Genomic DNA, 18,462 nt, shown 5'->3' on the forward strand with positions numbered 1-18,462 from the left:
AAAAAAAAAAAAAAAAAAAAAAAAAAACTTCCATCGACATGCTCTTTTCATGCAATACCGTGATAGAGTATTATTCTACCACTAAACCGCTTGTGCTATTATGATTGCCACCTATGCAAGGATAACAAGCACAAATCGAAAAATTGTATCAGAACTAGACACTAGGCCCCCGATGATATAGATTGGATAGGGAACGAAACATTTTTTATAAGGGTGTGAAAACTTCTCTCTAGCATCCGCGTTTTAAAATTGTGAGGTTGACGGTGATACGTAACGGGCTAAAATGGATAATACGGTAGGCTTAAGTTGTTATAGGTACTACAAATTGCTTTCTTATATGCCAACTCTATAAATGACAAACATTCTTTCTAAAACTTAATATTCTTAGAAAAAAACTTAATATTATTAGAAAAAATCAATGCTCCCAATGTTCTAACCTCAGTTTGTCCACGAGTTTGAGGATGACGTGTAGTTAAAAATAACAACTCGGTACCTAATTTACCCTACAATACTTTTTAAAAGTGGCTTAAAAAATTAACATCCTGTCACTCACAATAATTCTAGAGATTCTATGTAATCTAATCACTTCCCTAAAAAATAAGTAAAGATCCTCCATTTTTTAACCTGTAATAAAATGAGACATTTTATTAAGTCTATCTACTACAATAAAAATACTATTTTTACAGTTTTGAGTATGAGGCAAACCACGAATAAAATCCATAGATATATTAGTTCAAGATTTATTAGATACCTTCAAAGGAGTATACAATCCATTTGGTTGTGATCTAGACTTAGGTTCTTTACATTTAAAACATTGGCCTACAAAACTTATGAACATCATTCTTCATCGTCGACAAAAGAAGTGTTCATGCAACATATTATAAGTTTTAATAATCCTAGAATTTTTCACTAAGCCACCCTATGTGCTTCTCTTACCAACAAATCTCTTATAGAGCATTTAAGAACATAAAACTTACTCATCTTAAATCTAAATACATGAAACATATAATAATCATTCGCAGATTTGTTCGTAAGACAAGATGCATAAATGGTTTCAAAGTCTTGGATACGTCTGTATCTATATAAATATTTAGTATGCTCAAATCCAAGAATTTTTGAACTAATAGAAGGAAAGAGATGGTAACTTCTTGATAATACTTCAATTATCATATTATCCTTACGTTGCTTATATTTGATGACATACGAAGATATTTCAATAAACTCATCCCATTTTGTGTGCTTATGGCTCAATTTGCTTTGACCTACTTCAAGCTTTCATGATCAGAGTGGATCACAAATTCTCTCGACTTAAGTAGTGTTGCCACACCAACAATACACGAACAAAAGCAAACAATTTTTTATGATAGGTATCATAGTTCAATACTTTCCCATTTAGTTTTTCACTAAAGAGAATTCCATCTTGCATCAAAACAACACCTATGCTCAAACCACTTGCATCACACTCATTTCCAAAAGTCTTATCGAAGTTAGGCCAGACAAGTAGTGGTGCATTAGTTAATTTCTTCTTAAGCTCATTGAATGCATTCTCTTGCATTTTTCCTCATTTAAAAATAACCTTCTTTTTCACTAAATCATTCCGTGATGCAATTATGGTACTAAAGTCTTTTATAAATCTCCTTTAGAACCTTGCTAACCCATGAAAACTCTGAATTTCACTTACATTTTTTGGTGTCGTCTAATCTCTAATTGCTTTAACTTTCTCTTCATCTAATTCTTTTCCACTTTTTCCGACTATGAAGTCAAGAATGTTAACCCGCACGACAACTAGAGAAAGTCAACCTGCACGAAATCTAGTGTGAATAGTATTCGTTAGAGCTAAACCACTTACCAGACCTACTAGCAGTGTGACCGGTATTCGCTAGAGCTAAATTGATAACTATTTTCTTTGGTACCTTTGTAACACTATTTGGTGACCAAGATTAGACCAAGTAGTGTCCATGTCAAGTGGTAGATATTAAAAGAGACAATCATTATAATCATTATAAAAAAAGGAATCATGCCGTCAATCTTGATCAAGGTTAGATAAGATATCTACTCTGGTAACACAATTATTACAAGGAAGTCAATCATTCAACTTCGTAACTACAATTGGGTCAAAAATTTGGTTTACTCTCCTCTTAAAACTTAGTATCTTTGATCATCTAATGAAAAAAATTATTTTATCCAACAATATATTAAATTCCTCCAGAGCCAACGAGAGAGTATGACCCCATTGTCTAATGTCTCAAAGTTAGTGCATAAGGGCACTACACATATACTTACCTCAGTATGGGAAAGAGTGAACTTCATCTCAAGAAATTATGTTCTAATCTCCCTATCTGTCAAGTCCCCAAAATGATAGGCTTATTGAATCGGCTACAAAAGCCACTCTCACTTGTAAACGATAAGCCCTCACAGGCAAGAGTTCATAACTCACTTTTAGATTAAGATCGAGTCGCATATGATCATCAAGTAAAATATTAATTTTCTCAATTAAGCAATTTATAAAGAGAGAATAAATAATTTCATAAACAAGTCTTATATAAACTCAATGTATAGGATACTCTCACTCACATGTCTCCATGGGATCAATTTGGATCAAAAAATTTATAACAATTATGAAGTGGGTCATATTAGTAGTGCTACCAGAATAAGGAAACCAACCTTATTCGTATACTATAGACATTTTAAATCATTACTTCAACATGATCTCCTCATATGTTCCTCAGATGTGAACCACGTAGTATTCAAAATTACATTAATAATTTAAAATTTTTTATATATAGATATATAAAAGTGTAAATAAAATAATTATGAGCTAACACTTTCCAAATTAGTCAAGAAAAAAAAAAAAAAAACTAATCCATCTCAAGTATAAACATGATCCAAGTTAGATGTTAACAAGTAGCTTAGAATTAGCGCACAAGATTGAGTTTAAAGGATTATGGAGTGTTTTAAAAGACATAGCATAGACATTGATATATCAACACAAAAAGTGTTAAATTAGACATTGATATATACATACAATATAAGTTGGAATGATTGATTATATGAAGCAAATGGGTAAATGCATGCAGTTTTGGATGACTTAATTATGCTTGGATTTGAAGGAAAATGGTTGAGAAAATATAACTTAGAAGGTGAGGTGCACAATCTTGTGAGTAAGATAGAAACCTAAATGTAGATTTTGGGCCACACCCACGTGAAGATGGTTGGTAGGGAAGTCTCATGTTTCCTAATTTAGGGAATAATAGATGAATTTATAAGTAAGGAATACATATCAGTTAGTGTTAGTATGAGGTCTTTTAGAGAAGACCAAAGCAAATCCATAAGAGCCTATGTTCAAAGTGGACAATATTATACTATTGTGGTGGTGGATAAGGCACTGAAGAAGGTTACCAGAGTTATTATGGGTTCCGTGAACAACATGGAGAAAGCTATAGTGGTAATGGAAGAGCAGGAGAGCATGGTTATGGCAATGAAAAATACATGGGAGATGGTGGAGAAGGTGCGTATGGAGGTCAAGAAGGAGACAGTAAATATGGTGGAGGTGGTGGCGAACATGGCGGTTACAACGGTGGATATGCACCCTGAGAAACACATTGCACAGAAAGAAATTGATAGCTTCCAACAAAGCCAACACAATAACCACCACCACCATGCAAATCTCCACCAAAAAATTCATACCCAATCATCAAAATTTCTATCCAAACAACAAATCTTTTATCCCAACTACACAAACCAAAACATCAATTCTTATCACATCACCAAAAGCATTGACAAAAACAATTTATTAAAAAAAAACCCAATTCTTCAAACGCACATAGGCCAAAGCATTCACAAAAACCATTTATTAAAAAAAAATCCAAAGATACCTACCAATTAGGATATGGTGTACCTAAAATAATGGGTAATTTTACTGATTGATAGATTAGATTAGAGAGGAGTGTATGGGAGAGGATGATTAGCAAGCGGATTTAAATTTCACCTGTTATATCTAAAGTCAAACGGTTTAACAAATTTTTGGTTTCGTGGTGGATGAATAGGATTTAACCAATAATAAAAAGTGTATCGGAGTGGATGATTAGCTCGCGTATTTAAACTTTGACTTATATCTAAAGCCAAATGGTTTAACCAATTTTTGGTTTAGCTAGGGGATTTAAACTTTCATCCGTTATATCTAAAGTCAAATGGTTTAACAAATTTTTAGTTTCGTGGTGGATGAATAGGATTTAATCAATAAGAAGTGTATCAGAGTGGATGATTAGCTAGCGTATTTAAACTTTGAGTTATATCTAAAGTCAAATGGTTTAACCAATTTTTGGTTTCGTGGTAGATGAATAGGATTTAATCAATAATAAAAAGTGTATTGGAGTGGATGATTAGCTCGCGTATTTAAACTTTGACTTATATCTAAAGCCAAATGGTTTAACCAATTTTTGGTTTAGCTAGCGGATTTAAACTTTCATCCGTTATATCTAAAGTCAAATGGTTTAACAAATTTTTAGTTTCGTGGTGGATGAATAGGATTTAATCGATAAGGAGTATATGAGAGTGGATGATTAGCTAGCGTATTTAAACTTTGAGTTATATCTAAAGTCAAATGGTTTAACCAATTTTTGGTTTCGTGGTAGATGAATAGGATTTAATCAATTGACTTAAGTTTCGGTTGATGAGTTAGGGTCGTGTCTGTCTACCTTTCGAGAATCTTATTGTATTGGTCGTAAAGCTATTATATGATCTATTATTATTTCATTTTCATTTTGACTATGTTATGGATTTGAATTAAAAGTTAAGAGATCTATTAGACATTTTTAAAGTTCGATCATTTATTAGTACAAAATTTAAGACTAGATTGACAGAAGCTCAAAAGTTCGAGAACTCAACTTGTAATTAATAAATAAAAAATATATTATATATTTAAAAGTTGAGGAGCAAAACCTATACAAATGTTTGTAGATATAAGGTGAAGAGATTTAAAGTAATGTATACTAATATATTGTATATTTAAAAGTTGAGGAGCGACACCTATAACAATGTTTGTAGATATAAGGTGAAAGATTTAAACTAATGTATACGTTAATTTTAGACCTATAAAATGTTTGTAGATATAAGATGAAGAGATTTAAATAATCTATACACGTCAATTTTATAGATCTATAAACTATAAAATCCTATTTCAAAAATAAAAATTTTATTTTTTTTCGTATTAAAGTTTTATCTATCATATAAATTTTTTAAAATATTCCAAAAGAATTTATAATAAATAATTTATATTTTTCAACCAAATTTATTAAAAAAAAAAACTTTAAACATAATAACAAATCCAACACGTTTCATAACATAATATTCAACATAATTTCTAATAATTTAAATTCAATATTACAATGTAATCTTCAATACTCCAAAGATTTTTTTTTTAATTAAAAAAAATTAATTTTTATTATATTTTTATCATTTATTTTCGATCTCATTTAAATTTAATTTTTAGTACTATTTTATCCTTTATCATTTATTTTCAATAAAAAAAATTTAGTTTTTGGTGTTATTTTATTATTAATTCAAATATTTTATCTATTGTATTTATATTTTCATTTAGATAATCTTATTTTCTTTCCTGGTTTAGAAGTAATTTTTATTATAATATATAGTTTTGCCCTTTTCATTTTCATACTCAATTCAATATTTTGAATTTACTTAAAATATTTTACTGACAAACAATAAATAATCTAAATAAATAGATCTTATAAAGTAGCAAAAAGGAGAAATTGCTATAGTTGAAGGAGAATAGAAGAGATATGTTTGGTCTCACAATTTATTGGAGGAGATAGAACTTATGAAGCACTACCCATCCGGAGTTTCCAGGTAAAAAATAACTTTTAAGTGAATTTTAAGTTGCAGTGAGAAGTAGTGATTCTTCTTTTAGTTTTGTTTTACTAACTTTCTTGATGTATGTATTTTAAGATTTTTAAGATGACTTCCAAAGGCGTTTCAGAGGAAGAATTCTATGGAAGGTGTTTACTCAATTCATTTCTAAAAAATGAGAGATTTGATTTCAATACACTAATCTGATTAGCTATGAAATTTCTCTCCAGTAATTTGGTAGACAATTTAACCCTATCCTTAGTAGTGGGAGAATACAGAGATAAATAACATTTCATGGATGATATGTCATCGCCTATTTAATAAAGATTACCAACATAATGTGCATGCCTACGTCTATGTCTATCTTCGCCAACACTGCTACACATCTATTAGGAACAGTCACCGACCTTAAACATATGGCTCGGTACTCTGGTTACCTACTCAATTGCAACCTAGGCTTAAAAAAACTGGCGAAGCTGCTCCAAGTTAATCGCATTGGTACTGCCCACTTTGCAGTTAATCGTATTTGGTACTATCCAATTTGTTGGGTCTGACAGTCTTCTCACCGCATCAGTTTATGCTAAGATGAAAGTAATTCTCAACGTTGAACCAAAGATATACGAAGGTTTTTTATATGGATTACCATATCACATTCAAAATTATAGACGACCCGTTGTAATTGTAGATCCACCTAAATTAACATACGGTCGTATATCAACCGATTAAATTTAAAAACTGGAGGGTGCTAAATATTGTTAACTTGGATAAGATCATAAAATATTGCACGTATATAATGTATAAAATTCATATTTATTTAACAATTAATTTTTTTTCCTCCAATCTAAATCTTACTTTTCGAATATATACCATATATGTATTGAAAAATAATTTATTTAAAATAAATGTAACTTCTATTTTAAATAATTTATTCAATTTAAAAACAATTTATTTGTATAACATCTTATATAACCTTTATTTATTTAAAATTCATATTTATTTAACAAATATTTTTTTCTTCCACCTAAATCTTACTTTTTCGAATATATATTGAAAAATAATTTATTTAAAATAAATTTAAATTTTATTTAAATAATTTATTCAATTTAAAAATAATTTATTTGTATAAGCACACGTATATAACTTTTATTTATTTTAAATTCATATTTATTTAATGATTATTTTTTTTCTTTAATTTAAATTTTACTTTTCGAATATATATTGAAAAATAATTTTTTACTATAAATGTAACTTTTATTTTAAATAATTTATTTAATTTTAAAACAATTTATTTGTAATAAGGTCATACAATATATACACTTATATATAACTTATATTTATTTAAAATTTATATTTATTTAATGATTAATTTTTTTTTCTTTTTCAATTTAAATATTACTTTTTGAATATATATATATTGAAAATTAATCTATTTAAAATAATTTATTCAATTTAAAAATAATTTATTTGTATGACGTATATAACTTTTATTTATTTAAAATTTATATTTATTTAACGATTATTTTTTTTTCTTCAATTTAAATCTTCCTCTTCGAATATATATATTAAAAAATAATTTATTTAAAATAATTTATTTGTATAAGGTCATACAATATATACACGAATATAACTTTATTTATTTAAAATTTATTTAAGACTATAAATAATTTATTTATCTAAATAATAAATGAGTTTTCTTTAGTAAAAACTAGGGGTGTACATCTAATCCGACAACCCGGACCAATCCAACCCGAATTTAGGTTGGGTTGAATTAGTCTTTTGGTTTGGGTTGGGTTGTTTTTTCGGTACTCGGAGTGTCTCGGTTCAGTTGTTAGTTCATAGGATAAAAAACTCGGGTTAGACCCGAAACCAAATAAACTTTTAAATAACATTGAGAATTTAATCATTTGTTAAGGTATGTCAGAGTGTCAATCTATATTTTTTAAAATATTTGCTCGGTTCGACCCAAGCTGATTTTATATTTTTATTATTTTATTTTTAGTTTCATTCATATTCTTTTATATATTATAAAATTCTATTCTAAATTTATATTTATATTATTTTATTTAGTTTCTTTTATATATTATATTATTTTAAAAATTAATTTCTTTTATATATAATAAAATTCTATTCTAGATATAAAAAATTACTTCAATATTTATATTATTGTATCTAATTTTTTTTATATATTATATTATTTTTATTTAGTTTCTTTTATATATTATGAAATTCTACTTTAGTTTCATTCATATTCTTTTATATATTATAAAATTCTATTCTAAATTTATATTTATATTATTTTATTTAGTTTCTTTTATATATTATATTATTTTATTTAGTTTCTTTTATATATTATAAAATTCTATTCTAAATATAAAAAATTACTTCAATATTTATATTATTTTATTTAGTTTTTTTTTCTTATATATTATATTATTTTATTTAATTTCTTTTATATATTATGAAATTTTATAAAAAATTACATCAATATTTCATATTATTTTTGTCACTATGGTAAATAAATTACTTCAATATTTATATTATTTTATCTATTTTTTTTTTTTTTATATATTATATTATTTTATTTAGTTTCTTTTATATATTATGAAATTCTATTTTAGTTTCATTCATATTCTTTTATATATTATAAAATTCTATTCTAAATTTATATTTATATTATTTTATTTAGTTTCTTTTATATATTATAAAATTCTATTCTAGATACTTCAATATTTATATTATTTTATTTAGTTTTTTTTTTTAATTATATATTATATTATTTTATTTAATTTTTTTTATATATTATGAAATTCTATTTTAGATATAAAAAATTACATCAATATTACATATTATTTTTATCACTATGGTACATAAATTAACAAAAAAAAAATTACCTCTAAATTTATATTTATATTATTTTATTTAGTTTCTTTTATATATTATAAAATTCTATTCTAGATATAAAAAGTTACTTCAATATTTATATTATTTTATTTATTTTTTTATATATTATATTATTTTATTTAGTTTCTTTTATATATTATAAAATTCTATTCTAGATATAAAAAATTACTTGAATATTTATATTATTTTATTTAGTTTCTTTTATATATTATAAATTTCTATTTTAGATATGAAAAATTACTTTAATATTTCAAATTATTTTTATCACAATTTGTAGTGTAAATAAATTAACAAAAAAAAAAAAAAAAAAAAACTACCTCCATCTTTTATATTTCATATTTCATGATAATAAACTATATTATTTTATTTAGTTTCTTTTATATATTATGAAATTCTATTTTAGATATAAAAAATTACTTCAATATTTCATATTATTTTTATCACTATTGTAAATAAATTAACAAAAAAAAATTACCTCCAAATTTATATTTATATTGTTTTATTTAGTTTCTTTTATATATTATAAATTCCTATTCTAGATATAAAAAATTACTTTAATATTTCATATTATTTTTATTAGGGTAAATAAATTAAAAAAAAAATTACTTCCATATTTTATATTTCATATTTATGGTAATAAATTATATTATTTTATTTAGTAACTTTTATATATTATAAAATTCTTTAATATTTAATATTATTTTTATCACACTATTAGTGTAAATAAATTAACAAAAAAAATTACCTCCATATTTTATATTTCATATTATTGCAATAAACTATATTATTTTATTTAGTTGCTTTTATATATTATAAAATTTTATTTTAGATATAAAAAAATATTTCAATATTTCATATTATTTTTATCTCTACAATAGTGTAAATAAATTAACAAAAAAATTACCTCCATATTTCAGAGTAATAAACTAACCAATCACACTTTATAAATTTTATTTAATTTAAAAATATCCATATTTCATATTTCATATTTCATTGTAACAAACTAACCAATCACATTTTATCAATTTTATTTTAATTTAAAAATATGATTTAGGATAAGTTATTTAATAATTTAAAAATATGATTTATGATAAGTTATTTAATATGATTTTAGAGGTATTTTTATTTTTTTTATCTCAATACTTTATTTTATTTTCAAACAATAAATTAACAAATATTTATTTATTCATTTTATACCATTTTTTAAATATATGATTTATAATAGGATAAACTAACCAATCATATTTATAAGTTGATTTTGAAGGTATTTTTATTTTATATAATATAATATATATATAGTTTTTTTTTTTTTTAATTTTATAATCTATTCTTAACATTTTCGTATAGTTTATTTAAACAATTCATTTGTTAATTTTATAATCTATCCTTTTATTTTACTTATAGTTAAATTAACTAATTTTTGTTTTATTATTTTTTTTATTGTTGTCAATCAATTTGTTTTTTTTATAATTATAAATTGATTTGGATTTGTTTGTAAACTTTTAATATTTTTTTATCTAAAATTATAAGGAATAATTATGAATGGTGAATAAATAAAATTTTTTTAAAAAACTTAAAAAAGTTAGCAACGGTAGAACCCAACCCAAAAATAGAGGGTTGGGTTGTGAACATTTTTGGGTCGGGTTGGGTTACCAATCCAACCAACCCGAGGGTTGGGTCAAAAAAAATCTCCCAATCCGGACCATATACACCCCTACTAAAAACCAAAACCCATTGTTTGAATATTTTCCAGAGACAACTTTGCTCTCTACTCTTCTCTCAAATTAGACGAAAACTCGCTAAAACCCTTCGGATCGCAAACAATAAACCCTGCTGCCGTCAAAGCCAATTCTACTGCTGCTTCCTTCTCTCAGACTATGAGCTTCCTGTCGACTTGATGTCATTCCCTTCTTCTTCTGCAACAAATATGACTTTCAGGTTCTGGAGACTCAAAGAAATCTTAAGCTTCAATTCTACTCAGGTTCTCCTCCGCCGATCCATGTTCCATCTTCAATTTGAATTTGATTCCAATAGCTTCATTTGCTTGTTTGTCTCTAGTCATCTTCAATTTTTTTTGATCTGATTGTAATTTTCTTTGTTCGAGTCGCGATATTACCATCAGCATCGTCATAGGCATGCTGTTAGCTCATTGCCATTTTCTGTCGCTCCATCTTACGTTTCTGAAGGAGTTGATAGAAGGATTTTAGAGAGTGGATGCCACATTCTGCGGTATATATATGATTCATATGTTTACGACTTTGCTAGATTTAAATTTTGTATCCGTGCTTGTACTCCATGAATTATTACAGCTTTACGAAGCAGAACCCGTTGCTTAAAACGTTTCAAGTGGTTATGAGTGTGGTTAGACTATAACTATTTGGGAGAATTTAACTCGAGAGAGACATTAAGGAGATAGAGGTGTTTCTTTATCCACATAAAGTTGAGGTAGTATTTTTTCAGTGTAGTCTGGCTTTGTTGGGAGATAAAATAAAAGCAGTAATAGGCTGGAAGATTTTAGAAGGGTGACTTGAATGAGGGTAAGGTATCCACCCATAGAAATGTGATGTCTTTCCTAACTATTTAGCCTCGTGGCCATTTTTCATATATCTCATTTAATTCATTGGTTCTAATCATATAACTCATTCAAGGTCATCTATCTCATTATGGTTATCGATAATCTAGTTAATTCCTTACCATTTTGATATGAACTACGGTTAAGGAAATGTCATATCTCAAGATCCAATTATAAGGTCAAGAGTGACTACAACGAGCTTTAATCACTTTTATTCAAGTTATGGTGAACTCATCAAACAAAGTTCTCGAATATGATTGAGTTCTTCCCTATATGTGGTGTAAAGTTGAATTTTAAGAGAAAGATACATAAAAACATTTTAACTTGCCTATGATGAACTCATAGTTGAATTTATAGTATTACATTAATTTAATTGTATTTCAATTTTTGTTAATCACTTAAAATAGTTTTAATATGGGTGAATTTTTGTTAATCACTTATGCTAGTTTTAATATGGGTGTTAAAAGTTATTATCACACACATAAATGAACGTATTTCATTATTAATTAGCCATTTTAATTTGGAGGTTACCTTATTTCTTTTTTTATTACGAAAGTTACGAGTATAACTAATATAAGATTATCAAAACTTATAATAAAGCTTTTTTTTTTGTCCTTTTAATAGAAGACATCTAATTTTAAATTGAAATAAATAAGAGTTTCTTTTTAGATTGGTTCTTTATTTTGCAAATTCTAAAAGACGGTGTCATTCAAGTGATGTTATCAATCTTTTGTGAAATGATTCGGATCATGAGTTCAGGAACGAGTTTTCTTCATTTCTAATTTTGATCATCAAAATATCTATTTCGAAAACTTTTTTTTGGATTGATTCCTTATCATTTTTTTGAGGTTCTTGGATAATTTAGATTTAAACGTTCTTCTACGAGGTTCTAATAGGTCACATTAATGTCGTAACCATCAAATGAGGAGACTCTTGAACCTGCCAACTATATATACCCATGTGAACCTTTGTGCTCAACTCAACAAGTTCATGGATAAGTAATGGATGGAGATCCCCTAATCGTCTCCACATAAAGTATCCTAGGGCACAAAAAATATATATATTTAGAGCACAACCTTGTCCATACCAACTCATCATTATAAAAAGAAACAGTTCGAAGATCTTTCTAACAACCTCTTAATAGTCCCAAAATGGTATAATCATAAAGTGGTGTCGGCTACTCAGATGCTATGTGGATCCTTGCCCTTAGGTCGACTAGTTCACGACCTAGGATTAGTTGGTGAATACCTAACTATCCTCACATAGTAACATAATCATACAATTTTACAAGCATAAATCATAGACAAGACACGGTAAATTGTATAACTAAACCATCGATCATGCTCATAACTTTCTTAATTTCACAATGGTATTTGGTAATTCAACGAGTCCTAAAATATGAACTGTTAAGAACCAATTCAATTGGACCGATTGACAAGTTCAATCATACCACATCTCCTACCTTGGACCAATGCTCACAAGGCTGCTGTTCTTCTTCCCGTTTCTGTATTTCAAATTTGGCCAACAATTTTTCACCATAATTGATCGCAATTTCTTCCATGATTCTATTGGTACTGTTAACATAAATCTAGGGTCCACCGTTGGTGAAGAGCTGACACCAAGACTCGACTTAAGATATATTATGAGTCATTTTTTTTGGCTAACAGGAGTAGATATGGTTTTGGTGAACAGTCATACAGTCTTGTGGAGTATTCTTCCGATATTGGATTGATACCAAATTCGTATTCCATTTAGACAAACATAACTTCAGTGTCCCATGCCCAAACTCTTGTCTACTTATTACCTCCCTTTTATTTATGTCTCAACTTGACTTGAATGTGTGAGCCAATAGACTTGACTTAATAGAAATAACAATTTTAGAAGAATTGTAAACGGTTGTTCAATTGTTTAGTTATTTAATTAAGAAGATTGTTAATGATGGTAAATACTGTGTTCAGTTCAAATGATCTCTCCCCTCTGTTGTTTATGCTTCATTTATTTGTTTCGATATGTTTCGATCGTGGACACCTCCAACAAAATGCAAATCTTTCTTGGTGTTAGACGATATACCATCCTCAGTGCAAATCTTTCTTGGAGTAGTCTTGATTGTTATCATTCTTTACCTGAGTACTCTCACAATAAATAATAAATGGAAGAAACAAGAAAAGAAAATTGTTCTCATAAGAACTTATATTTCCAAGTAAATAACTTCACTTTCTTAACTTGTTAGCAATGATAAATCCGACACATATTGAGTTACGTTAATATTTTTTTTTTTACCAGAACCAAAAATATATAAGCAATAATTGAAAGAGTTATTGAGTGTTTTATAAGTTGTACCGTAATGCCACAATCAAAATATTATGATATTCAATTGTTGTAGCGGAAGCGGGAGCAAGTTCAATCGCACTCAGACACCCACAAACAAAAATTAAATAAATAGGCACAAATAGTTACGTGATTTGGAGAGAAGAAATTCTTCTACATCTACGGGTGATAGCCAATCACTATAATCAAAGTGTTTAAGTGTATCTCTTACACTCTCATGCTACAAAATCTCTCTTACAAAATTCCTTCCAATAGTCTCTAGAACAATGAATACAGTCTCAAAATAATGTTAAACAAGCCTTTATATAGGCATAGCAATAATAATTCTAATACATGAACCAAAGCAACATTATGTTCATGCATGAATTATGATGATTTATGTATCAAAATGAGAATATGAACAAAAAGGGTTACGAAATATATGTGATTTATGAACCAAAAGGGTTATGAACCAAAATAAATGAGAATATAAACCAAAAGAGTTATGAACTAAATAAGAGTGATGACAATACATCTTCATGACAACTTACACCTTGTTAGAAGATCTCAAGCAGATAAACGGTTTGGTTGCCACCAAGTCAACAAGCTACTTTTTCCTCCAAAATTGATCAGATCCAAGAAATGCCAAAACTTTTCACGAGTAATCACATTTGTCAACATATCCAAAAGATTATGAGCCATTACAATTTTCAATAAACAGATGTCCCCTTCATTGATAATTTCTCGAATAAAATGAAATTGAACATCAATATGCTTGGTACGAGCATGATGAACTTGATTCTTCGACAATCAAATAACACTCTAGCTATTACAAAGCACATCTACGTGTTTTGTTTTTGAAAAATACCAAGTCATTAACTAAACCATGCATCCAAATAATTTTTTAAACCATGCCTCCAAATAACTTCTTTAAACCATGCACCCAAATAACTTCTTTAAAAGGTTAACCATATACTCTCTCTTTCCGTCTATATAAAGATTTCTTTAATCTACGTACCAAATGTTGTTGCTCAATTGCTCTGAAACAAATTTGCAATATCATATATATATCCACTTCCAAATCTCCATGCAAGAAAGCAATTTTTATATCGAGTTGTGCAAGCTCAAGATTAAATTGAGCAACCAATGCCAACAAAATCCGAATGGATGGAGATAATCACAGTGCTTGAAAAATATGATTTCCAAGAACAACTAAGCAAGCTTACAATGAAAAACATGTCTTGGTTTAATTTCTATTTGTGGGTGTATGAGTGCAATCTATCTTACTTCCCCTTCCACTACAACAATTGGGTATGCGAACATTTTGGTTATGACATTAAAGTACACCATTATATTTTTTTAAAGAACAAAAAGATATTGTTTATATATATATATATATATATTTTAGTAAAAAAAAAATATTAACCCAACATCATCCCAACATCATCCCAAGCATAAGCATGATCCAAGTTAGATGTTTACAAGCAGCTTAGAATTAACACATAAGATTGAGTTTGAAGGATTATTGAGTGTTTTAAAAGACTTAGCATAGACATTGACATATCAACACAAAAAATGTTAAATTAGACATTGATATATACATACAAATATAACTTGGAATGATTGATTAACTAAAATTGGTAAATAGAAATAAAAATCACAAATATGAAGCAAATGGGTAGATGCATGCAGATTTGAATGACTAAATTATGCTTTCATTTGAAGAAAATGGTTTAGAAGAGAAATTTGGTATTGTTCATAATACTTAGAATATCACAGTGATTTTGTAATATGAAGTAAATGAGAGCTACGGAGAAGGTGAGGTGCAAAATCATGTGTATAAGATTGGTAGCCCTAAACGTAGATTTTGGGCCAAACCCTTTTTCTGCCTTTTGCGTGTACAGATTGAGGTAGTGGCTTTTAGGCCCCATTCTCTCCTTATATATACTATATCTCTTCACTCAAAGCATTCACATCCATATGCAAATGGCTTCTCATAAGCTTTCTTCTCTTGTGTTCTTTCTGTTGTTTGGAATAGGAATTTGTTCTGCAGCCAGACGATTGTCAAGTTCTTATGAAAGATATGGTTCTTCAAGTGGTCATGGTTATAGTAGCTATCCTTCTGTAGGAGAATATGGTGTTGAAAATTATGGCGATGGATATAGTAAAGATGGTGCATATGGAAGAAAATACAGGGAATACAATGGAGGAAAGTACGGGGGATATGACGGAGGAAAGCATGAGGGATACGATGGTGGAAACTACAGGGGATATGGCGGAAGTAGACACGAAGGATACGATGGAGGAAATTATGGGGGATACGGCGGAGGTAAGCATGAGGAATACGACAGAGGTAAACACGAGGAATACGACAAAGATAAACACGAGGGATACGATGGAGGAAACTATGGGGGATACGGTGGAGGTAGGCATGAGGAATATGACAGAGGTAAACATGAGGAATATGACAAAGATAAACACGAGGGATACGACGGAGGAAACTATGGGGGATACGACAGAGGTAAGCATGAGGAATACAATAGAGGTAAACACGAGGAATACGATAAAGATAAACACGAGGAATACGATAAAGATAAACACGAGGGATACGATGGAGGAAACTATGGGGGATATGACGGAGGTAAGCATGAGAAATATGGCAGAGGTAAACACGAGGGGTACGATGGAGGACATGAGGGATACAATGGAGGAAACTACAGGGGATATGGCAGAGGTAAATACGAGGAATACAATGGAGGAAACTACGGGGGATACGACGGAGGTAAACACGAGGAATACGACAAAGATAAACATGAAGGATACGATGGAGGGAACTATGGAGGATACGACGGAGGTAAACACGAGGAATACGACAAAGATAAACACGAGAAATATGATGGAGGAAACTATGGGCGATACGACGGAGGTAAACACGAGGAATACGAAAAAGATAAACCCGAGGGATATGATGGAGGAAAATATGGGGGATACAACGGAGGTAAACACGAGGAATACGACAAAGATAAACACGAAGGATACGATGGAGGAAACTATGGAGGATACAACGGAGGTAAACACGAGGAATACGATAAAGATAAACACGAGAGATACGATGGAGGAAACTATGGGGGATACGACGGAGGTAAACACGAGGAATACGACAAAGATAAACACGAAGGATACAATAGAGGAAACTATGGGGGATACGACAAAGATAAACACGAGGGATACGATGGAGGAAACTATGGGGGATACAACGGAGGTAAACACGAAGAATACTACAAAGATAAACACGAGAGATACGATAGAGGAAACTATGGGGCATACAACGGAGGTAAACACGAGGAATACGACAAAGATAAACACGAGGGATATGATCGAGGAAACTATGGGTCATACAGCGGAGGTAAACATGAGGAATACGACAAAGATAAACACGAGGGATACGATAGAGGAAACTATGGGGGATATGGTGAAAGTAAGCATGAGAAATACGACGGAGGTAAACACGAGGAGTATAGTGGAGAAAATTATGGGGGATACGATGGAGGTAAACACGAGGGACATGCACCCTGAGAAACACATTTTTAGCGGTACAATATACATAATATCATGAAGAAATAAAAAAGAGCACCATATAAATAATTCTCACCCTCATGTATTCAAAATAAAATATATAACAAAGATGGGGAAGTGTTATAATATTTCTATGTTCAAATGAGAGCTCTTGTTGTAATCTCTCTTTAAATAAATAAAGAACAGACTTTTATTTTTAATCTTATTCGAACAAATAGAACTCTTACACTATCCCATTATATCAAAATGGAGACTTTCTAAAATTGATTGAATATTGCTACTAAACAAGCCGTTGATGTTTCAACCAATGGAGCAATCTTTTCAAAGACGTACAATGAAACTTATGAGATTCTAGAAAGAATAGCACCTAACAAATGTCAATGGGCTGATGTGAAGAGCAATCCAGGAAAGAAGACCCGAGGAATACTTGAAGTTGATGCTTTGACGTCTATCAACGCGCAATTAGCATTGGTGACTAATATTCTACAAAATCTAGCGTTGGAATAAGGTTCAATGATTAAAGCACAAGTCCAAATTGTTGCTATAATGACTCAAATTGTAAACTAAATCTTGTGTATATTACGAAGAAGAACACACTTTTGATCAATGTCCAAGTAATCCGACATCAATTTTTTATGTGAGGAATCAAGCTAGTTAAAGGCAACCAGAAAAATAATATCTTCTCAAACACTTATAACAAACTTCTAATGGGAGGGACAAAGTCCATACAATCAACAAATGCCACCGAAAACAAATTACTCTCGAGTTTTTTGACTACAAAATCAAATGACATATGGTCTTCAACAAGCCAATACTCAAAGGAAAGGAACTAGCCAAGCTCAACACATACATGGAACATCACTTGAGTGCCTAACAAAGGAATATATGGCCAAAAATAATGTTGTGATACAGAGTCGACAACCATCCTTGTGAAATTTGAAAGTTCAAATAGGTCAATTAGCAATTGGGTTACAAAATAGACCTCTTGGGAAGATGCGAGGAGATACCTAAACACCAAAAAAAGGCAATGTGCAGTTTCAAGCAATAGAATTGTAAAGTGGGAAATTGATACACAATAGAGATATGACGAAACTACTAAACCCTAAACCTAAGGAGCAAAACAAAAATTATGCAAAAACAATATAGTCTCTCCTAAACGCAGGCAACATAAGTAGTGAACAAAAGAGCAAGAACATACATACCAACATCCTCTTTTCCAAAAAAAAAAAAAAAAAAAAAAA

The 18,462-nt window shown here is 29.1% G+C and overlaps 1 protein-coding gene across 50 annotated transcripts in view; it reads left to right on the forward strand.

Annotated features, from left to right (window-relative positions):
• LOC111466985 (glycine-rich cell wall structural protein 1.8-like) overlaps nucleotides 1-18,462 on the forward strand; it is a 45,167-nt gene that overhangs the window by 2,098 nt on the left and 24,607 nt on the right. For 32 of the 50 annotated variants that reach the window (XM_023111693.1, XM_023111709.1, XM_023111689.1 and 29 more), the window contains exons 2-7: nucleotides 300-305; nucleotides 16,215-16,310; nucleotides 16,356-16,499; nucleotides 16,572-16,811; nucleotides 16,860-16,907; nucleotides 16,956-17,147. In XM_023111693.1, coding sequence (XP_022967461.1) covers nucleotides 300-305; nucleotides 16,215-16,310; nucleotides 16,356-16,499; nucleotides 16,572-16,811; nucleotides 16,860-16,907; nucleotides 16,956-17,147 — 726 coding nt within the window. Of the gene's footprint in view, nucleotides 1-299; nucleotides 306-16,214; nucleotides 16,324-16,355; nucleotides 16,500-16,547; nucleotides 16,812-16,859; nucleotides 16,908-16,955; nucleotides 17,148-18,462 lie in introns of all 50 variants that reach the window. The other 18 variants (XM_023111707.1, XM_023111720.1, XM_023111700.1 and 15 more) reach the window with 7 other exon arrangements.

This window comes from Cucurbita maxima, unplaced genomic scaffold (genome assembly GCF_002738345.1).
Source record: "Cucurbita maxima cultivar Rimu unplaced genomic scaffold, Cmax_1.0 Cma_Scf00032, whole genome shotgun sequence".
Taxonomy (NCBI): domain Eukaryota; kingdom Viridiplantae; phylum Streptophyta; class Magnoliopsida; order Cucurbitales; family Cucurbitaceae; genus Cucurbita; species Cucurbita maxima.